Here is a 27,589-nt window from a genome sequence, read left to right as displayed (position 1 = left end):
CCGTGTCTGCGTGGGTTTCCTCCCACAGTCCAAAGACATGCAAGTGAGGTGAATTGGAGATACAAAATTGTCCATGACTGTGTTTGATATAACCCTGTGAACTGATGAACCTTGTGTACCCAGTAACTACCTGTACTGTCATGAATGTAACCGAAAGTGTAAAACATGACGTTGAAATCCTAATAAACAAACAAACATCAGTTCACAAGTTTAATATCAAACAGTCTTGGACAATTTAGTGTCTCTAATTCACCTCACTTGCATGTCTTTGGACTGTGGGAAAACCGGAGCTCCCGGAGGAAACCCACACGGACACGGGGAGAACATGCAAACTCCACACAGAAAGGACCCGGACCGCCCCACCTGGGAGACAAACCCAGGACCTTCTTGCTGTGAGGAAGTCTGAGGAATTCAATCAGTTGTGCAATTTTAAAAAAAGATACTTGGGGTAACGAGTTTCTAATACAAAAAAATGATGAAAAAAATGCTCAAAATAATTATTAACTGAATAATTGACTTTTCATTTGAGAAGGGTTTTGTTAAAGCATTTTATTGACTGCATTTTGATTTTCAAGCATTTAATTTGATCATAAACCTGTGTGAGGTGTTTTAAAATATATAAATAATGACTGAAAGCAGAATCCAACAGAGTTCTACAGAGATACTTTATTTTAATCCTCGATTAAATATGCGCACTTGTCTTCACTGGACATGAGCGAATGCTATTGATTTATTTACACAGTACATTTTACAGTAGTTTATAGTTAGAGAAAGTTGTCACTGTCATCTCAAACTCTTTTTTAATGTATACTATGGATATTTCATAAGCGTAGAAAAAATACATTTGATTTTTTTTTCTTTTTATTTTGCTGAAACATTCAAGTATCTTTTTTTCAGAAGTGACGTCAATTGGCAAAAACAAGGTAACGAGGATCTAAAGGTGAGTGCAGAGTTCATCATCTGAGGCACGTTCTATAAGAACAGTCATTAGACAACCTGGTTAGTAAACAATAACTAAAGCGTAAGAAGCAGTGTATAGAAAACATGATTAAATAATGTGACATTACTTAAGGTCACTGGGATGCAACCAAAAGCTATTCTAAAGATCGATTATTTTAATTGAATGCACAAGAGTCTAATTGTATATATCGAAGTAAAACATTAATACATGGCAAAGCAAAGTGTGACAGAGAAAGTGATGATATTAAGAACCTAACTAGAAGTTTGTCTAAGAAGAAGCAAGTGCAGCTCATTAAAAAAACTATTGATAATGAACAGTATGTCTTGTTTATGCTTTTAGGGCCCAAACAACGTTCTTCATGGACCAAGCGACAACCGTCAGTTTCACATTCAATAATTGATTATGCTGGCCTGATTATTTATTCATCGGCACCTTCCACCCTCCGCTGAAGCAGACGGATTGTGTTCGGCTTGTTTTTCTACTGCTAAAGTTGATACAGCTGGGTATCCAAGGGACAAGGCGTAGCTGGTACATGGCTTGGAGTGTGTGGGGGGAGGGAGCTTGTGGATATGGTGTCACTTTGTCATGTGCAGCGCTCCCTCCATGTCCGGTGCAGCTGCTGCATGCGCTCGAAGGCTCTGTAACTGATGTTCAGTGCTGGGTGCACCTTGCGCAGGTTTGGCTCTCCTATCAACGACAAGCCGCAAATGCCGAAGTAGGTGTGTAGAGGGTCTGCAGCACAGAAGGACGTGACAGAGACAAAAAACTGGGTCAGTCAGAGGGCACATGTGCTTAACGCTACTACTCTGAAGTAGCAACTCATCACAAAGGTTTCAACCAAATATCAGACAAACTGAAAGAGATCCCAGTCTACAATGTTCCTCTGTAAAATAACCAATTAAGGGACTGGTGTGACCATTTACACAGTATACAAGTTGTCAACCACTTTTGTTTTTGTTCTGTGATATACACCGATCAGCCATAACATTAAAACCACCTCCTTGTTTCTACACTCAAGTCCATTTTATCAGCTCCACTTACCATATAGAAGCACTTTGTAGTTCTACAATTACTGACTGTAGTCCATCTGTTTCTCTACATACTTTTTTAGCCTGCTTTCACCCTGTTCTTCAATGGTCAGGACCACCACAGAGCAGGTATTATTTAGGTGTGGTTGTATTATTTAGGTGGTGGATCATTCTCAGCACTGCAGTGACACTGACATGGTGGTGGTGTGTTAGTGTGTCTTGTGCTGGTATGAGTGGATCAGACACAGTAGCGCTGCTGGAGTTTTAAAACACCTCACTGTCACTGCTGGACTGAGAATAGTCCACCAACCAAACATATATACAGCGCCCCGTGGGCAGCATCCTGTGACCACTGATGAAAATCTCAAAGATGACCAACTCAAACAGCAGCAATAGATGAGCGATCGTCTCTGACTTAACATCTACAAGGTGGACCAACTAGGTAGGAGTGTCTAATAGAGTGGACAGTGAGTGGACACGGTATTTAAAAACTCCAGCAGTGCTGCTGTGTCTGATCCACTCATACCAGCACAACACACACTAACACACCACCACCATGTCAGTGTCACTGCAGTGCTGAGAATCATCCACCACCTAAATAATACCTGCTCTGTGGTGGTCCTGTTGAGGTCCTGACCATTGAGGAACAGCATGAAAGAGAGCTAACAAAGCATGCAGAAAAACAGATGGACTACAGTCAGTAATCGTAGAACTACAAAGTGCTTCTATATGGTAAGTGAAGCTGATAAAATGGAGTAATGTGGAGTGTAATGTTATGGCTGATATAACATGTATATACACACACACTATCATTATTACGCACATTTTGCACTAGTGAATGAAAGACAATTCTACACAATGGGATGAAATTTGCTGAGCTTTCTAGTATATTCCAGGAAGCTGTTTTTCAAAGTTATGAATAATAGATACATGAATACATGAATAGATAAATTTGAAGTGGCTGGATGTTCCCAAGAGAATCTGTGTAAAAATATATGTTGCATCTTGTACACAAATAATTGATTAATGAAATGATTGAATCTTCAAATGCGCAGGAGAGAAGCAACACACAAATTCAAGAATTCAATCTGCCTTGTCATTCTTGTATCATGATACAAAACACTAAATACACGAATGAGAAAACCATTAAAAACCAATCACCCTCCCATCCCCTACCCAAATTAGCATGGCAATGCCTAATGCATTGTGCATTTCCTGGTCAGGAATGGATGAATTGTTGGCTGATAGAGGTTCTCGCAGTTCCCCAAGACCCGTGACCCAAATCATTATGGCCAGACAACTGGTCATACTTGGAAATATATCTGAAACAGCAGGGGCTGCTAACAGGCAGCTGTGTTGTTTGTTTATTAGGACCTTAATGTCATGTTTTACACTTTGGTTACATTCATGACAGGAACAGTAGTTACTCATTACACAAGGTTCATCAGTTTACAAGGTTATATCAAACACAATCATGGACAATTTTGTATCTCCAATTCACCTCACTTGATCCCGGATGAAAACCATGCGGACACAGGGAGAACATGCAAACTCCACAAAGAAAGGACCGAGATCGCCCCACCCACGCCGAACCCAGGACCTTCTTGCTGTGAGGCAACAGTGCTACCCTGCTGGCCACCGTGCTGCCCTCAGCCGTGTCGACAGCGGTCCGAGGAGGGACAAGCCACAAACTACAGACAAGTTGCTAGGTGGCCAAGACTTACTGATGTCAGAGGACATGAAGGTTGTGGCATCTGTTTTCACATGGATGGTCTCATCTGTGTTAAACAATTTGGCCTTTTTCCTCTGTGTGTGACTAAAGAAAGCTAGGTAGAAGTGATTCAAAAACATCTATCAGTCCATAGAGCATTTTTAAAAAATTCTATTTATGCATCTTAACTAGGGCTGCACGATATATCGTTTCAGCATCGTCATCGCGGTGTGTGCATGCGCAACAGTCACATCGCAGGACGTGCGATGTCACTTAATGCAAATTAAATCAAATACGTCATGCTACAACTTTTTTGCTGCTTGACACAAAACGAAAATTCACACTGTTCTCATTTTCCATGACATATCTACCAGAGGCAGATTTTATCTGCCCGATTTCATTCATTTTACACCAGCATTAGATGCACGGAGTTTGTTGCTGTTTGTTGGGAGTGAGATGCAGTTTCTGCGTGCACCGCTAAAGCGGCCCCGCCCCCACTGGTCATTCACCACAGAGTGAGAATGAGCGAGCAACAGGAGAAAAGGACAGAAAGTGAAGATTTGTCTTTTCCAGTGTTTCACCATATGAGAGAGGTTCCAAACGACATACGGAAATCAGAGATGCGATAACTTTTTACCTCGCGAAAGACACAGTTACCAAAGAGGGTTTTAAAAACATGATCCGCTCGCTTGATAAGCGGTATGTAATACCGTCACGCACGTATTTTTCTCAAGTCGCCATCCCCGAGTTATACGAGAAATGCAAGGCACAAGTTGAAGCAGAGCTGTCGCAGTTGCAGTATTATGCAGCTACAACAGACTTGTGGTCCAGCCGGACAACGGACCCCTACGTAAGTCTGACCGCCCACTTTATTAATGAGGATTTCTAACTGAAGAGTCGCTGTTTGCAAAAGGCATTTTCCCTGGAGGATCCTACAATTGAGAACGTCGCAACCGGGCTGAGAGATTTAAAATGTAAATATAGCTTTACGTTTTATAGCAAATTGCATTTATTTTAAGTTGTACTTATGTATACCACTCAGGGAATCGGTGTATAGCTGCTCTTTTATTTGTATAGATTTATTTTAATGATGTTTACTACTTGAAGAGGTTTTGATTGTGAAATAAAATGATAAAATGACCCATTTTGTCAATCATGTTAATTTCCTCATGTGATATTGAAGCTTTCTTAGTTTAATGCTCAGTTTCAACCGAGTACAAAGATGTAGCTTGCCGTAATCTCTTGTATTCCTTGTAGACACCACCCTTTTTCACAGATGAGCCCCTTATTTAGAGTAAGAGACATGCATTATTAATATTACTAATAATGTGGTGAAAATTCCTGCATTTTTTTAATATCGCAATATATATCGCAGGAAAAAAAAAAATCGCAATGTCAGTTCTTTCCAATATCGTGCAGCCCTAATCTTAACCCATTTTTTTCTCCCTTTTTAGCGCATCCAATTGCCCGATTGCGTCATGCTTCCTCTCCACCAATGCCGATCACTGCTCTGATTGAAGAGAACGAAGCTAACCCGTGGGCAGCATGCCGTATGCATCTTATCACCTACACTTTGACGAGTGCAATGCGGATCAGCACTGTGTACGGAGAGACACACCCCGAGAGCACTTTTTTCTCATCTCCGTGCAGACGCCATCAATCAGCCAGCAGAGGTCGTAATTGCATTAGTTATGAGAGAGAGACCCTATCCGGCTTAATCACACCCCTATCTGAACAACAGGCCAATCGTTGTTCATGTGGCTGCTCAGCCTAGCCGACAGGTTCCAGCTCTGGTTCCAGCATGTGTTTTTACCGCTGGTAAAGAGCGACCAGAGTACTTTTTAGGAAGGTACAAGTTTATTATTATATGAGTTATACTGAGAGAAATGCAAAAAAAAGAAGCATTTTCATTAGTGGCCTTAGACTTTTGGTCCCCACTACATACTTGATCAGACACTAATAACACCTTTTCAAGAAAGATCCCAAACAATATGGAAATTCTGGACAAAAACAACACATTTTCCAGTAAACAATTTTGTTTTGTAACACTGAACCCTGAACAATCATCTCATTAATTATTTACACCCCACGTATTGAATTACACTTGGTTTTTATTTACAACTGCATACACTCACTCACTCACACACACACGCACACACTCTCTCTCTCTTACCTGGATGGCTGTCTGGCCATTTAGCAAACCCGCCCACTAAACTGTCCTGAGTGGACATGATATAGTTACGGTTCTTCTCAAAGTTGGTGTACTGAAAGACGTCCAGAAGCTGAAAAACACAACAAGTGGACAGAACAAGGATGAATGCTTTATTCATGATGCTAACAGCAAAACAGACTACGTATAATAGGACATTATAGGACTATAATATTACAGATGACAAGTGAGTCGAGCTCTAATTTTGAAATCGGGGTGACATGATGCAGTTTTTCCATCATATCAATTCCAAAAGGCCCAACAGTGGAACGGAAGTGGAATCTTCTGACCTTCACTGAAATGTTAAAGCATTCATCTTAAGAAATATTTAAAAGGGGAAGTGAAAGTGTGCACTTTAAAAACCATACACGACATACAATTGGGGTGGAAGGGTATGACAAAGTTACCTAAATGTTAAATATCACATTTCTTTTTTTAATAAAATACAACTACTATTTTCCACTGTTCACACACACACACACACACACACACACACACACACACACACACACACACACACACACACACACACAAGAGGCGTTAGGCTACTTTGTAATCATACAACGACCCACACTGCATTAAGAGGAATTTTGTACTGTAGCTATTTTTAGCTACACAGTAAGGCTAAATTACTAGAACCAACAATAGAGTCAAACAGCAAATCAAAGCTACAGTTAAGAATCAGTCGGCTCTTAAAAAATATAGAATAGAATAAAAAGGTGGTTTAGAAGTATGATCTTATATTTACCTGTAATGTTGCGCCCACCCAAAACGAGTAACATGTATCCACAGGTTTGTTGGGCCGCCCTTGGAAGCCGTTCTGTTGCCTCAGAATGCACCACCTCTGTATTCGGTTCAGCTCTCGCTCGCTGAACATCTCTTGTAATTTTCCCATCAGACACAGAGTAGCAATGGCACAAAATGTGGAGCCACCTGAAAAAAAGAAGATAGCAATGATAAAGCCAGTGATGACTTTTAGCATTTCCAGTCACTAAATCAAAAACGTATCTTTAAATACTTTGATAGAGACATAGGATTACTGACTGTAGTCCATCTGTTTCTCTGCATGCTTTGTTAGCCCCCTTTCATGCTGTTCTTCAATGGTCAGGACTCTCCCAGGACCACTACAGAGCAGGTATTATTTGGGTGGTGGATCATTCTCAGCACTGCAGTGACACTGACATTGTGGTGGTGTGTTAGTGTGTGTTGTGCTGGTATGAGTGGATCAGACACAGCAGCGCTGATGGAGTTTTTAAACACCTTACTGTCACTGCTGGACTGAGAATAGTCCACCAACCAAGTATATCCAGCCAACAGCGCCCCATGGGCAGCGTCCTGTGACCACTGATAAAGATCTCAAAGATGACCAACTCAAACAGCAGCAGTAGATGAGCGATCGTCTCTGACTTTACATCTACGAGGTGGACCAACTAGGTAGGAGTGTCTAATAGAGTGGACACGGTATTTAAAAACTCCAGCAGCGCTGCTCTGCCTGATCCACTCATACCAGCAGAAGAACAGGATGAAAGGGGGCTAACAAAGCATGCAGAGAAACAGATGGACTACAGTCAGTAAAGGTAGAACTACAAAGTTCAAAGAGCTGATAAAATGGACAGTGAGTGTAGAAACAAGGAGGTGGTTTTAATGTTATGGCTGATCGGTGTATAAGGTCATTTAATAAATGTCTTGACAACAGTTTTTATGTTCCAGGATATAAACACATGGTGTACTGTGAGAGTACTTTTGTGGCCAGTACTGAGCCTTGTCATTAACCTCATAAAAAAACGTTGGGTTGAACTGAAACTTTGATTGCACGCCAGGCCTTAATGTCTCACAAATGTTCTTTTGACTGAATGGGCACAAATTCCCACCAACTTCCCAACAAAATCCTAAAGAAAGCTAGATTTTGCTTTAGTGATATATTTCAACAACCTAGAAGCAGTGAACGAAAAAGTAAAACTGAAAAGTTTCTATGTTTAAAAGGAAGTAATAATTGCCTGAGGCAGCTCTGTGTTGTGCTTTTAGATTTAGTACCTGGGAAGCTCCACTAAATAAAGGCGTTTTCCCGCTACCCAGTAGTGAGCTATTGTGTGAGCTAGAGGTTTGGGCAGATCAAAGACGTCGTCAGCAATATTCTGTGATGTTCTGTTGAAACCCACAGTAATTATAGTAGCTGCAGAAACTGAAGAATTCAGGAAAGATGAATAGATGGTAAGAAGAGAACGCAGTTTGTCATCGTGTAATTCTTCTGTGTGAGTCAGCAGATGGCAGGTACGTGCTGAAAAGGCTCATGTGTGTGTTTAATGCAGAATCTGCACTGCAGCATACTCACCGTGTGACTCCAGGCCTGCCCCCTGCCCAATGCCATTGTCGTAGGACTGCAAAGAATGAACAACAATAAAAGAAGTGTTACTAAATCCATACAGAGTTTCAAAAGATTTTTTCCTGTGAATGTTTTTAATTGTATTACAAGTATCCAATTTCATAAAGTCAAGTCAGCAGAAATAAAATAGAAAACACACAAAGCAATAATTTGTAAATCATTTTTTGTCTCGAGTGCAATTTACAATGGCATAAAAATATTTAATGTTAGTGTATTAGTTTCTTTACTTAATTTTTGCATAAACACACTCAAACACACACAGCAATAAATTGTGAATAATTTTTAACCTGTATACCAAGTCAAGTCAAGTCAAATGTATTTATATAGCGCTTTTTACAATGGACATTGTCTCAAAGCAACTTTACAGAATCCAGGACCAACAGACCAAAAACCCCTATTGAGCAAGCCGAGGGCAACAGTGGCAAGGAAAAACTCCCTTAAAATAACAGGAAAAAACCTTGAGAGGAACCAGACTCAGCAGGGACCCATCCTTCTTGGGTGGCCTGGAGGATACAACCACCGGAAACACCAGGCCACACAGAAAGAATAAATAATTAGATATTGCTACAAGAGCAATTAGATTTCCAATACTCTTCGGGTGTTATTGTCCCCAATAACCACTAGGTGGGAGCAATGGCTCGTTGCAGCAAAAAAAGTGCAGAATTCACACAGATTTTCCATTCTATAGTTATTCTATTTTAAATCCTCCTGCACCCGCCGGTCCGTGAAATTATATCTTATATGAAACCGGTCCGTGGTGCAAAAAAGGTTGAGAACCGATGCTGTATACAATTAAAAACAGCATAAAGATATTTAATTTTATAGTGTATTGATTTTTTTCTTTTCAATTTTTTATAAAAAACAACACACTTAGTGGAACCTAAAACACCTGAAAGATCTTGACACAGACCCCCCTCACAAAAAAAACTTAGAAATAGAAATTGGTGGCGTTTCTGGATCCATAAACATTGGTGGCATTTCTGGATGTTGTTGATGTTTGGCTTTCACTTTGCATAAGTGTGTTAACTTGCATTTGTAGACTGGACAGAAAGCAGGAATACCCTGGTGACAGATACTACCATGTAGTAGTCCATGCATTGAAGCTACACAATATTTTGCAACATTAATAAGGGATGTAACGATGCACCACAAGGCAGTTAATAACCGATTCAAATATTCCACGATTCAAATCGATTTGACATGTAAAATGAATCGAAATTCACTTTAAACAGCAGAGGGGACTGGCCCTCGCCTGGCTGACGTCACTGGCACGATACGCCTGGTTGCCAGATTCCAGGGTTTTCTGCCTACTTGGGCTTAATTCAAAATAGTTTTGCATAGTTTGTACCTACCTCAGAAATAAAAGGGCATTAACTATTTACATAAATAAAAGATAAACACAAATACAGTATTTTAATTTTATTTTTTAAGAGAAATAATAAAAGGAAATGTCTTAAATTTCAGTTTAAAAATCGGGAAAAAATCGTATCGTGAACCCAGTATCGTGAATCGCATCGCATCATGGGTAGAGTGTATCGTTACATCCCTAACATTAATGGTTGGCATGTGTATAAATATAAATATATACACATATACACACACTCTGGGAAAACTTAATTGTGTGAAACAACAAGCATTTTGTAATGTTCAAATGTCTGCGTCTTTTTTGTGCCACTGATTGGTTTTGTCTAATTAGATTACACTAAATACTTTTCCCTTATACACAGATCCAACTCTAATGATTAGAAGTAACTTACTTACTTTCAATAACCTGCTCCTACCACAATGAGCATTTCCTAAATCTAATTAATTTAAATAAATGCTCAATGTTAGTTCTGTAAATCCAGAGCAAACATGAACAATATGTGCCTGTTTACAAAGCACAATAGATAAGAGGAAGCATGTTATAAACCAACCTGACCCACATTACCAACAAAAATATTTCACCTATATAAGCTCATCACAAAAGCACTTTAGTCATAAACAGTCTAACAATCATTTGTCATTTACACTGAATGTATTTATAACCCCTTTTTTCCACCCCAGGCAGGTTTAGCACTACAACGCCTAAATACACTTCATAAGAGGATCAGCTCCCTGAAAAGCTTTAGAGCTTTACACCCTTTATTTATCGCTAGCTGTATTATAAATAATAATAATAATAATACATTTTATTTATATAGCGCTTTTCAAGATACTCAAACCATAACCATACATTCTGCTAAAAGCCCAGAATTCTGGCCTACATTAATATTAATATAACACAATCAACAAAATCAGAGACACAGCAGCCTCTGCAAGAGGGCTTATACTCTGCCAGATTAGAATCGCTGCCAACACAGCACTCTGAACGCTCTACCCTATTCTCACCCTTGGCCATGCCAGTACAGTTCCCTGGGGGTAAGGTGGATATGCAGGATAGACCTAACAGAGTTCAGCCTTTTGCTAGGACAGGTACTGTAGGGCATTAAGCTCAGTTTTCAGTGTGTATCACGATTATGCTTTCACATACTGTCTATAAAACTGTCTATAAGACAGAGCTGTTACTCATTCCTGGAGATCAATCTCCAACCCAGGACCTAGTCATCTCTCTTGATGACTCCCAGATCAGACCATCTGATAAGGTAAGAAGCCTTGGTGTCGTCCTGGATAACCAGCTGACCTTCTATCCTCATGTAGCCAACATGACAAGATCGTGCCAGTTCCTCCTCTACAACATCAGGAAGATTCGACCATTTCTTTCCATGGAAGCTACTCAGATTCTTGTGCAGTCACTTGTAATCTCACGGTTGGACTACTGCAACTCCCTCCGGGCAGGAGCTCCCATGTCCACTATTAAACCCTTGCATCTCATTCAAAATGCAGCTGCCCATCTGGTTTTTAACCAACCTAAACACTGCCACATCACCCCACTGCTGCATTCTCTTCACTGGCTTTCTGTTGCTGCACGTATTCAATTTTAAACCCCGATGCTCGCCTACAAAGCCAAAAATGGACCAGCCCCAAGCTACCACCCAGGACTAGAGGAAGACAAGCATCAAGGCTCTTTTCTGTTCTGGCACACAAGTGGTGGAACAAACTTCCTCTGTCTGTCTGGTTCTAACCGGGTTTCAGCAGATGTGTGTTCTTGGACTGTTGTTTTACTTAAACTAGAGTAATGAAATGTTTATTATGGAAGCACTTCTGTAAGTCGCTCTGGATAAGAGCGTCTGCTAAATGCCAAAAATGTAAATGTACATTCAGAACAGCATAAATAAACCTCGCAATTTTTATTAATAAGACCATAAGACTTTCCAGCTGTCACTAGCCCAAAAGTCTAAGCAATGGCTTTGTACCAGCTCTTGTCTTGTTCAAGCTGCAGCTTATGTCTAGTTCACACTACACGATTTTTGCCCTGATTTTCGCTCTCCGACTGGTTGGCTAGACTTGCCGGCTCAGGAGCAACTCCGTGTTCGCTCGGCGATCGAAACTCGGCTCTCAATTGCTATGTGTGAACTACCCAACAACTCGATCCCAGCGGCTCACCGAGCGACAGAAGAGAGATATCTAACTTGTCATATATCTGGATCTGAGTCGCACAACTGGCAATGAGTGCTATGTCGAACAGCCAATGAGAACGCAAGATGCGGTTTGAGGGAAACGCAGGGGAGGAAAAGGTTTTACCTTGTAAAAAGGTGAGACAGGGGCATAATATTGTTTATATCAGAATACAACGGCACACACACACACACACACACACACAAGTTTTACAGTATTTTTGACCTTACCGTTCTCCAAATCCACTCAGATTCATTTATTTTTCCTCTTTGCTTTAACGCTGCACATCAGCGCACAAACTTTGATCGCTCGCTACTTGTTGTGCATTTTTGGACGTGGTATCATTAAACCCCTCGCCACTTCTCACGTGCGTTTTCATGACAACGTAGTTTGGGAGACCAGAGAAGCTCGCCTGCGATTCCAGTTGGTGATAGATCATGTAGTGTGAAAGCCACACCGACTTTGTGTAGTGTGAACTGTACAGCGACCTGACGACTTGGAAAGTCGTGTAGTGTGAACTTGGCATTAAACAACTTCAGTGTTGTGCTTGTAGCATCAGAAGAAAAGTTTTTAAGTTCCCCTAGTTTCCAATAGTGATGGGTCGGTTGCGAACGATCCGGCTCTAAGAGCCGGCTCTTTAAAGTGAACGACAGGATCAGGAGCCGATTCGGGGTTTTTTCCGTTTTTTTTTTTTGGTTTTGTTTTGTTAAAGCCGCACGTGATTGGTCAAGATGCGTGGTGGTGTTTGTGTGTTTACACTGAGCAGGAGGGGAGGGGTTACAGACACACACACACACACACACACAGTGAGCACACGAACAGGAGGGAGGGAGAGAGAGCGAGAGAACTTGATGAAGTTTTACATAGAGCTTTACATAGGCAGACATTACACGCTGGAAAGGTGAGGAAAATGAGTGAGAGGAAACATAGTAAAGTTTGGACACGAGGAGCCCCTTTTACAGAGAAGTGCAGACCCACTGAGCTGGTGGGAGACCAAGTGTTCAGTCTACCCACATCTTATACATGTGATGGCACATAGACTGTGTATCTGTCCCCATAACAGAAAGGAGAAACAGGATCAACCCCTCAAAGATGAGCTCCTTGGTTTTTCTGAATGCCAATCTTCGCTCAAGACTTACAAATACTGTCACCTGGATGCTGTTTTTTCTTTTTGTTTTGCACATTTTCATTTATATTTTGTTGAGTGATGCTTTGTTGATGTTGTGTTTTACTCTACTGTAGATGCAAATTTACAAATAATACACAATCAGACCTTTTTGTCTAATTGAGATGGGTTTTTGTTTTTGGATTTTATTGTTGTAGCACTCTGTTCCACGTTTAGTATATAAATAAAGCCATTTAAATAATAAACATTTGATACAGTGTTTTTACATTAGTAATTCACTTTACATGTAATTTGGTAATAAATTAATTGAAGCAACAAAAAAATCTAAGGAGCCACTTAGGAGCCGAAAGAGCCGGCTCTGTTTAGTGAACCGAGCCTAAAGAACCGACTCTCTAAAAAGAGCCGACATTCCCATCACTAGTTTCCAAACACATGTTGATGGCCGTAGGAAACTGTACCCACTGGCACCTTGGCTCTCTTCGCAATTTTGCTATATAAAATTCCTACACCTAAGGGTTAAAAGTCTGTCTATCTTCCTTTGTCAATGACCAACACTTATTTTAAATAGAATGAAGTTTGTAAGTAATCAACAAAATGTAGCAGTAAATAAAATAAATTAACTTAAAAAGAGCCTCACAGTGAAGATAAACCGGAGCAGCGCGCGCGAGTTTGTGTGTGTGTGTGCGCCTTTAGAAGAGACGCTTTGTTCACTGTATCGCTATAAGTGATTCATTGATTCACGAGTCATTTTTCGCGAAGCGCAAGTTTCTCTTCTCAGTTATCTCTCCGTGTTTACTGTTATTAATTAAATGTCGTGGTTTTAAATAAACACCAACTACTACAGAACATTTTGTGTGACTCTCTTACATTAAAAAGCTTCATTAAACTGCTATTACCACAGATCTGTAACCGACTGTCAGACTCGTTCCGTCTAAGAGCTAAAAGTTCAGCAGATGATCCTGAACTAACGAATTTGGTAATGAATAAACTTTTGCCTCTGATTGGCTCTGTAACATTTTCTGTTCTCATCTACATCACAAGTAAGAACCGCTTACGATTTAACAAAGTGAACCAGGAGTTTATATAACGTGCTGATAGAATCGACTCAGATGTGACCGGGTTAAATTATCTTTTTAAAGTAAATATTACAATCAGCAAAATTACATCGTATGTATGATGCACAACGTTAATGATGTTATTTTAGGTCATGAAGAGCTTTCACTGTGGTTTCTGTGTGATGGTTGATGAATGGTGATGTGATGGTTGGTGCTTCGTAGCTTAAAGTCTGGATCAATCCACTGAGCTGTTAACTTAACATGGTCTTTATATATCACACGATCGAATCGGCTACTTTTAGGAAATATCGCCGATAGCATATTTTGATTAAAAATCGGCCGATACCGATTCATAGCCGATCGATCGTCCCATCTCTAATATATATATATATATACAGTGTATCACAAAAGTGAGTACACCCCTCACATTTCTGCAAATATTTCATTATATCTTTTCATGGGACAACACTATAGACATGAAACTTGGATATAACTTAGAGTAGTCAGTGTACAACTTGTATAGCAGTGTAGATTTACTGTCTTCTGAAAATAACTCAACACACAGCCATTAATGTCTAAATAGCTGGCAACATAAGTGAGTACACCCCACAGTGAACATGTCCAAATTGTGCCCAAATGTGTCGTTGTCCCTCCCTGGTGTCATGTGTCAAGGTCCCAGGTGTAAATGGGGAGCAGGGCTGTTAAATTTGGTGTTTTGGGTACAATTCTCTCATACTGGCCACTGGATATTCAACATGGCACCTCATGGCAAAGAACTCTCTGAGGATGTGAGAAATAGAATTGTTGCTCTCCACAAAGATGGCCTGGGCTATAAGAAGATTGCTAACACCCTGAAACTGAGCTACAGCATGGTGGCCAAGGTCATACAGCGGTTTTCCAGGACAGGTTCCACTCGGAACAGGCTTCGCCAGGGTCGACCAAAGAAGTTGAGTCCACGTGTTCGGCGTCATATCCAGAGGTTGGCTTTAAAAAATAGACACATGAGTGCTGCCAGCATTGCTGCAGAGGTTGAAGACGTGGGAGGTCAGCCTGTCAGTGCTCAGACCATACGCCGCACACTGCATCAACTCGGTCTGCATGGTCGTCATCCCAGAAGGAAGCTGACGCACAAGAAAGCCAGCAAACAGTTTGCTGAAGACAAGCAGTCCAAGAACATGGATTACTGGAATGCCCTGTGGTCTGACGAGACCAAGATAAACTTGTTTGGCTCAGATGGTGTCCAGCATGTGTGGCGGCGCCCTGGTGAGAAGTACCAAGACAACTGTATCTTGCCTACAGTCAAGCATGGTGGTGGTAGCATCATGGTCTTGGGCTGCATGAGTGTTGCTGGCACTGGGAGGCTGCAGTTCATTGAGGGAAACATGAATTCCAACATGTACTGTGACATTCTGAAACAGAGCATGATCCCCTCCCTTCGAAAACTGGGCCTCATGGCAGTTTTCCAGCAGGATAACGACCCCAAACACAACCTCCAAGATGACAACTGCCTTGCTGAGGAAGCTGAAGGTAAAGGTGATGGACTAAACCCAATTGAGCACCTGTGGCGCATCCTCAAGTGGAAGGTGGAGGAGTTCAAGGTGTCTAACATCCACCAGCTCCGTGATGTCATCATGGAGGAGTGGAAGAGGATTCCAGTAGCAACCTGTGCAGCTCTGGTGAATTCCATGCCCAGGAGGGTTAAGGCAGTGATAATAATGGTGGTCACACAAAATATTGACACTTTGGGTACAATTTGGACATGTTCACTGTGGGGTGTACTCACTTATGTTGCCAGCTATTTAGACATTAATGGCTGTGTGTTGAGTTATTTTCAGAAGACAGTAAATCTACACTGCTATACAAGCTGTACACTGACTACTCTAAGTTATATCCAAGTTTCATGTCTACAGTGTCGTCCCATGAAAAGATATAATGAAATATTTGCAGAAATGTGAGGGGTGTACTCACTTTTGTGATACACTGTATATTTGAGTGCATCAGTTGCAGCAGTGTTGTTGTGATTTTTAAACACCTCACGGTCAATCCTGGGAAGAGAACAGTGCTCCAACCAAAAATCTGAAGACAACAGCCTCATGTGATCAAAAGGTGTCTACTAATAAAAGACTAGAGGTGGATTACCAAATAATGTATGAAATAAAGAATCTAAAGAAAATGGCTCAGGTCTGTAACTGTACACCTACAACAGATGCTAACAGGATACTGATCCTGAGGAAGAAGTCATCATGTGTCAACAGCAATTAAAAAAATTCCAACAACACCTGATACACTCAAAACCAGTAACATACAGATAAAATGGCTAATGAATACATGCTCAAGACATGCAATTCTAATAAAAATGCATATTTCATATACAATCAAAGACTATTGTAATATTTTTCCAATAGCATTGTTAGTGGTTGTCTATTGATTTTGCCAGAGCTCCAAAGGTTTTGGCTTTTCCTCTTAATCCCTTGTTAAGATACTTTTGTGTCTCCTCCCCTAACCTTTCAATTCTTTCATTATGGTTCCACACGGGTCTGAAGCAGAAATGTGCAGGAGAAGACAGAACGTCACACAGCTAAAAACGAGGAATACTTCCAAATCAGACTCACCATGCTCCTCCTGATGTAATCAATGGCTTTTGTGCAGTCTATTCCTGACCAGTCATCCAGCATGTAGCAGATACAAGCACCGCAGTACACAAACCTCATGTCATTCTCACTTCCCTCCGGCACTGCATAAAAACTGCACAGTAGACAAACACATCAAACAAAAGAATGGACACTAATGTCTATTTTCCAGCAGAAGAAATGATGAAAAGTTTACATTTACTTTTATTTATTGATCTTTTTAAAGAACACATTATCTGTCATTTAAGCATATACACATGTACAGTAAAATGAAATTCTATTTCCACATATCTCAGCTTGTTTTAAAGCTGATGTCAGAGCTGGATTTTGACCAACAACGAGCTTTCGATTGATAGCAAAGGTATTGGGACACACCTCTTAATCACTGATATCTGGTGGTTTAGTCCCAATGCCACAGGTATATAAAACGAAGCACCTAGCCATGCAGCCTTTACAAACATTTGTGAAAGCAGCCCTTTTTATCTAGGCTGGGGCACTGAGACCACACTGACAAATGCATCTCCCAATAGTTAGACTGTTCAAACCACCTTCCTCCCCCCTTAATCTCAGACATAGACAATCTTGTCTGTACAGACCCAACCGGCCGATAGCACATGTTAGATCAAGGGTTTGAATCTCAGCAGTACTATCAGCAGGTCTGGTCTATACAGACAAGACTGGCTAGCTGGATTTATTGCTGCACTACCAGAGTGTGGTTTATAATTCATAATTGTAACAAGCCTAGAAAAACAGAATTACAGTTTATCAAATTTTGAGAACTGGCCAAAAGTATGTGAACACCTGAGCTTGAGCTTGTTAGAAGTACTATTTTAAAAAACAAATGGCATTAAAATACAGAGACCTTAGTGGGATCTTTTTTAAGCTGTAACAACAGCCAAGCTTCTGATAAAACTTCTCACAAGATTTTGAAGTAGCTCTGTGGGAATTTGTTCCCATTCAGTCAAAAGAGGATTTGTATGGCTAGGCACTAATGTGGGTGTCCCAATACTTTTATCCATATGACATTACATTTTCAGCATTTAGCAGACAGTACTTACAGTACACTATCTAAGCAATTAAGGGTTAAGGGCTTTGCTTAGGGGCCCAACAGTGGCAACCTGGCAGTAGTGGGGCTTGAACCAGCGACCTTTCGATTACTGGTCCAGTACCTTAACCACTATTCTACAACTGCCCTAGTATAGTATAAACAGTATAAATAGTGTATATACACCATTTTTAATGTTTAAAAAAACAATAACAGGGAGCTTAACAACCTGCCATCTTCCAGCTGTAGGGCCTTTAATCCTGCCAGACATGCCTTCTTGTTGACCCGACTCAGGTCATCACCCAGAATAATAAGACAGGCGAGGCCAGTGTAGGTCATAGCCACATGGCCACTGTCATATGGATGAGCAATCCCAGGGCCCTAAAAGAGAAAAAACTAAATTAGATGCACAGACATGACTAGAATGTCCAATGATGTGGAGAAGTATTTGCCCTTTTCCAATCACCTGTTATTGCACTAAATTCCATTACACTGAATTTATTTGAATAGAAACACTTTTTCAGTTTGTAAAGGATTAAAAGAATCTTTAAGGCTCCAAGACTCCACCAAACTACTGTGAGAACCATTATCTTAATTATATGTTATACTGAAAAACTTAAAACATCAGTAAATCCGGGTATCAATCATTGATAACTTACGGAGTGAGTCGCAAAAGGATTAAAAGCTTGTTTAAAATCGACACTGCCATCTAGTGGTTTTATGCTAACTTCAGCGCCAGTGTTCTTTTTTTATTTAGGCACTTCAACAAATCAAAACCACCTCCTGGCTTCTACACTCACTGTCCATTTTATCAGCTCCACTTACCATATAAAAGCACTTTGCAGTTCTACAATTACTGACTGTAGTCCATCTGTTTCTCTGCATGCTTTGTTAGCCCCCTTTCATGCTGTTCTTTAATGGTCAGGACCACTACAGAGCAGGTATTTTTTGGGTGGTGGGTCATTCTCAGCACTGCAGTGACACTGACATGGTGGTGGTGTGTTAGTGTGTGTTGTGCTGGTATGAGTGGATCAGACACAGCAGCACTGCTGGAGTTTTTAAATACTGTGTCCTCTTACTGTCCACTCTATTAGACACTCCTACCTGGTTGGTTCACCTTGTAGATGTGAAGTCAGAGACGATCGCTCATCTACTGCTGCCGTTTGAGTTGGTCATCTTCTAGACCTTCATCAGTGGTCACAGGACGCTGCCCACAGGGCGCTGTTGGCTGGATATTTTGGGTGGACTATTCTCAGTCCAGCAGTGACAGTGAAGTATTTAAAAACTCCAGCAGCGTTGCGGTGTCTGATCCACTCATACCAGCACAACCCACACTAACACACCACCACCATGTCAGTGTCACTGCAGTGCTGAGAATGATCCAGCACCTAAATAATACCTGCTCTGTGGTGGTCCTGTGGGGGTCCTGACCATTGAAGAACAGGGTGAAAGCAGGCTAAAAAGGTATGTAGAGAAATAGATGGACTACAGTCAGTAATTGTAGAACTACTCCTATATGGTAAGTGGAGTGTAGAAACAAGGAGGTGGTTTTAATGTTATGGCTGATCAGTGTATAATCAAATGTTAAAATAAAACATAAAAACATATGCACACTGATCAGCCCTAACAATAAAATTATTTGCTTAATATTGTGTAGTTCCACATAAGTTCAACATAAGAAAACTGGTTTAAAAAAGCCACCTTGGAAGCACTGTATGGAACTCCAATGTGTGATGATCCTCGAAAGCCACAACGACCAAGATTGGATTCTGATAAATATGAAAACAGAAGACATGGCAACAAACATTAAGTATACAGCTCAAACTTTACAGCTTGTAAAAACATCAACACAGCCATTTAATTTAATTAGTCTTAATGATAACCTATAAACCATTGTTTTATCAATGTGAAATGAGTCAATTCATCAAACAATGAGCAATTTCTTATAATGAACAGACTATTAAGAATATCACACGTATTTGAACTGAAATCTACATAAAACCTTCAATATTTTTAGTAAGTTTTAGTATTGATATTGATCTGTTATGGTACACTTGTGTAGGGATGTCTTGATCACACTTTATAGCCGAAACCTGATACTGACCCAATAACAGACATTCTCACAGTAATCAAGTTGATTCTTCGCAACATCTAAAATGTTAAAGAAGTGTGAGCGGTTTAGTTTTTGACAGTATATGTTTGAAGTACAAGATCAGTATCATTTCATCCATTTAATTTCATTTTCTTGTTTTACCACCCATGTATTTTAGAACAGAATAAGAATGTCTTTATTTGTCATATATACATACACACTAGTACAGTACAATGAAATGCTTTTTTTCATATATGCCAGCTTGTTTGGAAGCTGGGGTCAGAGCGCAGGGTCAGCCATTGTACAGCCCCCCTGGAGCAGACAGGGTTAAGGGTCTTGCTTAAAGACCCAACAATAGCTGCATAGCAGAGCCTGGGTTTGAACTAACAATCAGACAATCATTTGACTGATAGCCCAAAGCTCTACCCACTAGGCTATCACTGTCCCAGTGGGTCTGGAGTTAAGACTAGCTACATCAGTTTTACTTTACATGTTAGCAACATGAACTACTTTCTGTTGGTGCCTTACTACACCCCTATGACCCATGTAAGTATTGTGCTGCCACAGTTTTGTCATCGCACCCAGTCTTGGCTGCAAGCATTCGCTGTTTAGTTGTAAGAATGATATAACTGCAGGATCATCCACTTAGTTACAGTTTATTAGAAGCAAAATAAGTAACAGTACTTACGATTCTCTGTGGGTAAAACCTGTAATGAGTAGATCCACTCAATTAGACTGGGCTTGTCTACAACATCCAGTGCATCAAGAACGTCAAGTCCAGAAAGAGCAAAGAATACAATAGTCAACCTAGAACAACAACAGAGATTTTAACAAGATTAAAAGGATGAAATATTGCTAATTATTAATACCTTTTTTATTTTTTGCAAAGTAACAGACTGCTCACATACTCAACAAGCACTTATTAGGTTCAATGATCAGATATGTACATTACATTTTCTGCATTTAGCAGATGCTTTTATCCAAAGCGACTTACAGTACTGTGACGGTGATTATTTAATAAGCTACATCTATCATATAGAACTTAGTGAGTATACAATTACTGAATGTATCCCATTTGTTGCTCTGTAAATCAGAATGTTTACAGCAGCCATTCAGATGAGTGGCTCAAACCCAGGTCTTGAGGACCATTAAGCTTTGCACCACTACCTGCAACAACACTATGCCGACCTGACGCATATATTTATTCGTTTTCATTAACCGTCTCCTGATCAGGGTCGTGGTGGGTCTAAAGCCTATCCGAAAACCATTAAAAAAAGGCCTCAGTGTTTGCAGGGGATAGACAGACAGACAGATAGGTAGACAAACAGAAAGACAGATAGATAGACAGATAGATAGACAGATAGATAGATAGATAGATAGATAGATAGATAGATAGATAGATAGATAGATAGAGATAGAGACAGACAGACAGATAGGTAGACAAACAGAAAGACAGATAGATAGAAAGAAGACAGACAGATAGATAGTAGACAGACAGATAGATAGAGGATAGGCAGTAGATAGATAGACAGACAGACAGATAGTAGACAGACAGATAGATAGAGGATAGGCAGTAGATAGATAGACAGACAGACAGATAGTAGACAGACAGATAGATAGAGGATAGGCAGTAGATAGATAGACAGACAGATAGTAGACAGACAGATAGATAGAGGATAGGCAGTAGATAGATAGACAGACAGACAGACAGATAGTAGACAGACAGATAGATAGAGGATAGGCAGTAGATAGATAGACAGACAGACAGATAGTAGACAGACAGATAGATAGAGGATAGGCAGTAGATAGATAGACAGACAGACAGATAGTAGACAGACAGATAGATAGAGGATAGGCAGTAGATAGATAGACAGACAGACAGACAGATAGTAGACAGACAGATAGATAGAGGATAGGCAGTAAATAGATAGACAGACAGACAGATAGATAGTAGACAGACAGACAGATAGATAGTAGACAGACAGATATATAGTAGATGGATAGTAGACAGACAGTAGATAGATGTTGAGGAGCCACGCCAACTTTTACATCTTTTGTGACCCACAAACTGTATAAATATTAAACATTGTAATTAAAAGGTAAAGTCTACGGTTCACGTTTGGAAAAGTGTACGGAATACCGTGATTGTATGGACTCATTTATAGAGAACGTAGTACTAAGCTAATACACCAGTTTGTAATGATAATTTTACTTACAATCATTTATTAATTTGTAATTGTTTGTTCACCATACAGTGTGTTAGTCGATAAAACAATTGTATTTTTCTCTAAATGACTTTAAAAGGCTTTAATATAAAAACGTTCCGAATGTCAACAGTTAGCTTGATTCTGATTTTCCATTTGATCGATCTGCTGCGTTCCAGACTGCACACTAGCGTACTAAACAGTATGTGAGAACAGTAATAACACTGAGGCTGATATACTATCTAAACACACTATTTAGTAGAGAAGTATGCGATCTGAGAGCGAGCTTTTGTAATGAAGCAGACCGCGGAACTGGACAGTAAGAGCAATAGGAAGAGATGTAATGAAGCACCTGCTGGTTTCCGATGAAGCGTATCTCTCAGGTAACACCTGCATGCATCTCTGAAAAAAGCGCACATGTCTGTCTCTTAAAAAATCCAGATGTTCAAAATTATCAACTAAATGCTCTTCCTCCGCCATGTTCCCTAGTTCCAGTGGCGTCACTGTTTCCTGCCGAACAGCATTATGGGAAGATGATCGTGACAACAAAAGTCCTTTTCGCCAGTTAACGTAAAATCACGGTATTACACACTATTAATGCACTCTTCTTACCTACACATGAATGTAGCGCCTCACAGCAAGAAGGTCCTGGGTTCGAGTCCCAGGTGGAGCGATCTGGGTCCCTTCTGTGTGGAGTTAGCATGTTCAAGATACAAAATTGCCCTAGGTGTGACTGTGTATGTGTGTGTGTGTTTGCCCTGTGATGGACTGGCGACCTGTCCAGGGTTTCCTTTGTTTCTCTAAATGAAATGCACCCACTGTGACCCTGACCAGGAAAAAGCAGTGATACAGACAATGAATGAGTGAAGGGGCCAAGCATGTCCACACATTTACATTTTTTACATTTTCAGCATTTAGCGGACGCTTTTATCCAAAGCGACTTACAGTTGAGACAGTGTACAGTCTTAGCAATTGAGGGTTAAGGGCCTGGCTCAGGGGCCCAACAGTGGCAACCTGGCAGTGGTTGGGCTTGAACCGGCAACCTTCTGATTACCGGTCCAGTACCCTAACCACTAGGCTACACCTGCACACCAGACAATGAGTTTGTTGGACATCCTAATTCAAAACCATAGGTATTAACATAGAGCTGCATCCCTTGGCCCACCAATACTTTTGTGTGACCCCTTCATTCAAATAGCATTTGTAAGGCCTGGCTGTCAGCATTCCACAATGAATCCAATAAGTAAATAAAGGTGTTGATGTCATAACTCTGCAGATTCCTGTTCCTTCACACCAACTTCATCAAACACATTTGATCATCATCAACCAGGATTTGTCAGACCAGTTGACCTTCTTCCATTGCTCTGATGTCCAGTTCTGTCACCTGCCTGCCCAATCTAGATGCTTTTGACAGAGAACAGGTGTAAGCATGGACACTTTGGCATGGACATACACAGAATGGTTTGCTGTATTGTGTTGAGACACAATCACCTTATCACCAGTATTAAAATGATTTGCAGTTTAAACCACAGTAACCCTTTTGATGGTCAGTACCAGATGCCATAGCCTTCATGTTCTCTTACACCAGTGAGCCTTGGCTGCCCAGCAACATTGTCCATCCTCAGACTACTGTCAGTGGTTACTCACCATGGCTGCCTGTAAGCACCCCTTGTGACACTTCAACTCTTTTGGCCATAATGATTTGGCCCTCATCAAAGTATTTGTACTGTATTACTATACATCTTTGTTCACACTTCAGTCATAATTATTATGCTTAGATATGAGCTAGAATTAATGTTTCTATCAGTGGGAGACCATAATTCTTTTAGGTTAAGAAGTGTTGTATTTAATTAAACAGGAAAAGAGAGTTAAAAAGGCAACGTGGGGCACTAAATAAAAAAATACACCAGGTTTGTGTCTAGAGCTGATTAAGCTGTTTAAGGCAATGAGGTAAATTAATACACAACAAATATTCCAAAACAATTAATTCACAGTTAATTTATATAATAGTGATCTGTTAATTATTCACCAATATTACAAAAACATTAATGTTCAAATAGTGGTTTTAGACACGATTTTTACAATCACAGTTCATTACATTCAGATGCAATGATTGCATCAGATCTGGCTGATTGGTTGCAGGTTAAGTCCAGGTTTAAAGTCCTTGCCTCCATGTTGGTATGGCCCTGTAGCAGGAGATTGAACATCAAGTGACAATATTAGCATAAAGCTGATAGAAAGCTCTACATTGAATTCTTCTATTTTTGCTAATCTGTCACAAATTTTATAAATCCATACCTATGAAACATTTGATATACAGGCCCGCCACCTGTTGGTCCAATTTCTTTGGTACGTTCTTCCCATCCTTTAGTTGGTTTCCAGAGTCTTGAAGTGTCTCGACTTACTTGACTTTCAACCTACATACATTAAAAATGCAGACTGTGTTTTGAGCAAACACTATTTATGGTAGAAGGTAAGACTGAAGGCAAGTAATAACACATTTCAACTAACTTAATGGCAATTCTATTACATTTACATCCAGGTAATTCAGCAGATGCTCCTGAATAAGAGCATTGATCGGGGGCCCAACAATGGCAAAGTGGTGGTGGTGATGGGGTTCAAGGTGGCGCAGCGGCAGGGTAAGCGGCACTGACCTATTTATTCCATAGCAAACAATAGCACAGCCAGGGCAGAATTTTATATATTTTTTTAATTTTTCTCAGTTTACCTACTACTTTAGTCATATCAAATCACCTAATCACATTTTGTTTCCTCTACTGTTGACCTCCACTCCTAACTGAGCAGAGCCATGTCTAACACACACCCCACGTGCGCAATAGGTTCATATGGAGATCCGTATAGTGCACGGAAAGTTACGCACTCTCTCTGTATAGACACCATAAATCAGCCAGTCAGTTTGTAATTGCAGCAGATATGAGGAATTCCCTCCGTCGGACGAGCCAATTACTGTCCATATAGGCGCCCAGCCTATATTTGAACTTGTGAGTTACTAGAATGCTCCACGCAGATGAATATATTTTAGTGTTCCCACTGATTACAACTATTACCTTTTCTTTTAGTTTAGCCTGCTTCTTCAGCTTTTCCTGCTCCTCCTGCTCTCTGGTCTGTTTCTCCTGCAGCTTCGACTCCAAAGTGTGTAGATCCTTTCAAGACAAAAAAAAAACCGCATGAAGTTTGCAAGTACCAGAAGTTTGCCTCTACTCCACTTCATAGGCCCAACTCACTCTTTCTTGAAAACGTTTGATGCCTTCAGCCGCCAATTTTCTCCTCTCCTCCATTTCCACCTGCTCCTGCATCTCCTTCTCCAGAATTCTCAGCTCCTCTTCTTCCTTCTTTTGCCTGGCATGGGCTTCCACAGCCAGCTTGACCTCTTGCTGCCTCCGTCTTTCCTCCATAATTGTTTTCCGATGCATCACCTCCTCCCTGAGTTTTTGCTCCTTTTCTTGTTCCTGCTGCTGTTTTCGTTGCTCCCTCCAGGCCTTCAGACGCACTGCTGCCTCCCTGCGCTCCTCTTCCAGTTTGAGGCGCTGGGCCACTGCTACAGCCGTGTCATACTCCTTCGTTTCAGCCTCAACAACTTGGGCTTCACGCTGCAAGCAAGCGTCCCGTTCTCTCTGCTTTTCCGCTCTCCATTTTTTAATAGCCTGAAATAGGACACAGATATTTTATTACTTCACAAAAAGAATGAAAAGAGGTATTATATATACAAACTAATTGGAAGGAAAGGGGGAAATCCAAAATACACAAAAGAAGGATGTTAATAACTTTGTATTGTGACATTTGTGGTGACAGAAATATTATTTTGTACTAATTTGGGACATTATAACAGTGCATTAACACTGGTGTCAGAGGGCCGCTCAGGTGGCGCAGCGGTAAAAACACACAGAGCTGGGATCTCGAATACATCGTATCGAATCTTAGCTCTGCCTACCGGCTGAGCGGCCACATGAACAACGATTGGCCTGTTGTTCAGATATGGGCGGGACTAAGCCGGATGGGGGTCTCTCTCCCATTAGCTGAGAAAAGAGTGCTCTCAGGGTGTGTCCTCTCCGTACACAACGCTGAGCTGCACTGCACTCGTCAAAGTGCAGGTGATAAAATGGCATGCTGCCCACGTGTCGGAGGGGGCGTGGGTTAGCTTCGTTCTCCTCAATCAGAGCAGGGATCGGCATTGGTGGAGAGGAAGCATGACGCAATCGGGCAATTGGACCCGCTAAAAAGGGAGAAAAAGGGGAGAAAATGCATAAAGAAAATATTTTTTTTCAAACAAAACACTGGTGTCAGTTCCTGAACACATTCATACCTCTTTTTTCTTTTCCTGGAGATGGCAGAGCTCTAAATACCAGTCCTCATGTAGTTTTATTTCTTCCTCAGTCTTGTCTGGTAGGTAAAGCTTAACCTCTGACCTATATGAGGGTTTACCGTGGTGCTTTGTCCACACTTTTAAAAAGCTCTGGTGGTCATACTGGTCCCAGGCACCCAGTTTCCCTCCTGTCTGCTGCAGGAATGTTTCCAAAGCAGTCACCTCAATAGGGAATTCCTCATTTCCTTTTTTAACCATGCAGTGCTTGGTTTTTGCAATTGTGGAAAGCTCAGTGTTCTTCAGAGGCAACGTCCAGGCATCAATCTTTCTCTCAAAGGCATTTATCTCCTGCCAACAAGTCCGTTCCTCTTTTAAGAGCTCCTCAAAACTTTAGAAAAGATAAAACAATAGTAATTTTTATGTATATTTTAATATGATAATTAAATGTCTATTATAGAAAGTGATCCGTACCTTTTATGTTGCTGCTCTTTGAAAGTGTTGATAGAACTTTCAATGTCAGTCATGATATCCTTTAGTTTTTCTATCACTGACAGACAGAAGAGAAAAGATTTAAGCTTGAACACTAATAAAGTTTATTTCTGATTATTTAGCTACTAGTCACTTACAACTGGGTGAGGGCTTCACATCGATCAAGTGCCCCTGAAACCTGTACACACCGTTTTGGATTTTTTGCAGCTGCTGCTGCACTTGCATCACTAGTAAATAAAACCAGGATCAAACAAATAAGAACAAAACATTTTTTTTAAATACAGCACATCACTGAATGCACACATCTAATAGTAGGTAATATTACAAGTTTGTTTGTTTATTAGGATTTTAACGTCATGTTTTACACTCTTTGATTATTCATGACAGACACGGTAGTTACTCGTTACACAAGATTAATCAGTTCACAAGTTTAATATCAAACACAGTCATGGACAATTTTGTATCTCCAATTCACCTCACTTGCACGTCTTTGGACTGTGGGAGGAAACCGGATCACCCGGAAGAAAGCCACGCAGACATGGAGAGAACATGCAAACTCCACACAGAAAGGACCTGGACCGCCCCACCTGGGGATCGAACCCAGGATCTTTAGGCATAACATTATGACCACTGACAGGTGAAGTGAATAGCACTGATTATCTCTTCATCACGACACCTGTTAGTGGGTGGGATATATTGGGCAGCAAGTGAACATTTTATCCTCAAAGTTGTTGTTAGAAGCCGGAAAATGGACAAGTGTAAGGATTTGAGCGAGTTTGTCAAGGGCCAAATTGT

General features: G+C 40.6%; 2 protein-coding genes and 1 long non-coding RNA gene across 3 annotated transcripts in view; 1 reads left to right on the top strand and 2 right to left on the bottom strand.

Moving 5' to 3' along the window:
- Positions 1–598: 598 nt before the first annotated feature.
- Positions 599–22,487, bottom strand: pggt1b (protein geranylgeranyltransferase type I, beta subunit). Its single transcript, XM_062998915.1, has 9 exons — positions 22,334–22,487; positions 20,466–20,584; positions 19,387–19,454; positions 17,915–18,066; positions 16,623–16,755; positions 8,242–8,287; positions 6,658–6,842; positions 5,874–5,982; positions 599–1,693 (listed from the first exon to the last, which is right to left on the bottom strand). Exons 1-9 carry the CDS (start codon positions 22,459–22,461, stop codon positions 1,545–1,547), a joined length of 1,089 nt encoding a protein of 362 aa, XP_062854985.1. The 5' UTR covers positions 22,462–22,487; the 3' UTR covers positions 599–1,544.
- Positions 22,281–27,589, top strand: part of LOC134318138 (uncharacterized) — a 20,193-nt gene continuing 14,884 nt past the window's right edge. The window contains exons 1-2 of the long non-coding RNA XR_010013341.1: positions 22,281–22,364; positions 22,471–22,562. This is a non-coding gene — a long non-coding RNA (uncharacterized LOC134318138). The remainder of the gene's footprint in view (positions 22,365–22,470; positions 22,563–27,589) is intronic.
- Positions 23,832–27,589, bottom strand: part of LOC134318136 (coiled-coil domain-containing protein 112) — a 4,698-nt gene continuing 940 nt past the window's right edge. The window contains exons 3-9 of the mRNA XM_062998914.1: positions 26,932–27,021; positions 26,777–26,852; positions 26,306–26,693; positions 25,227–25,646; positions 25,050–25,145; positions 24,280–24,398; positions 23,832–24,167 (exon numbers count right to left, since the gene is read on the bottom strand). Of these exons, the coding sequence (XP_062854984.1) occupies positions 24,137–24,167; positions 24,280–24,398; positions 25,050–25,145; positions 25,227–25,646; positions 26,306–26,693; positions 26,777–26,852; positions 26,932–27,021 (1,220 nt within the window). The 3' untranslated portion in view covers positions 23,832–24,136. The remainder of the gene's footprint in view (positions 24,168–24,279; positions 24,399–25,049; positions 25,146–25,226; positions 25,647–26,305; positions 26,694–26,776; positions 26,853–26,931; positions 27,022–27,589) is intronic.

This window comes from Trichomycterus rosablanca, chromosome 7 (assembly GCF_030014385.1).
Source record: "Trichomycterus rosablanca isolate fTriRos1 chromosome 7, fTriRos1.hap1, whole genome shotgun sequence".
NCBI lineage: Eukaryota > Metazoa > Chordata > Actinopteri > Siluriformes > Trichomycteridae > Trichomycterus > Trichomycterus rosablanca.
Note: the sequence above shows the minus strand (reverse complement) of the source record. Positions and strands in the feature narration are given on the sequence as shown.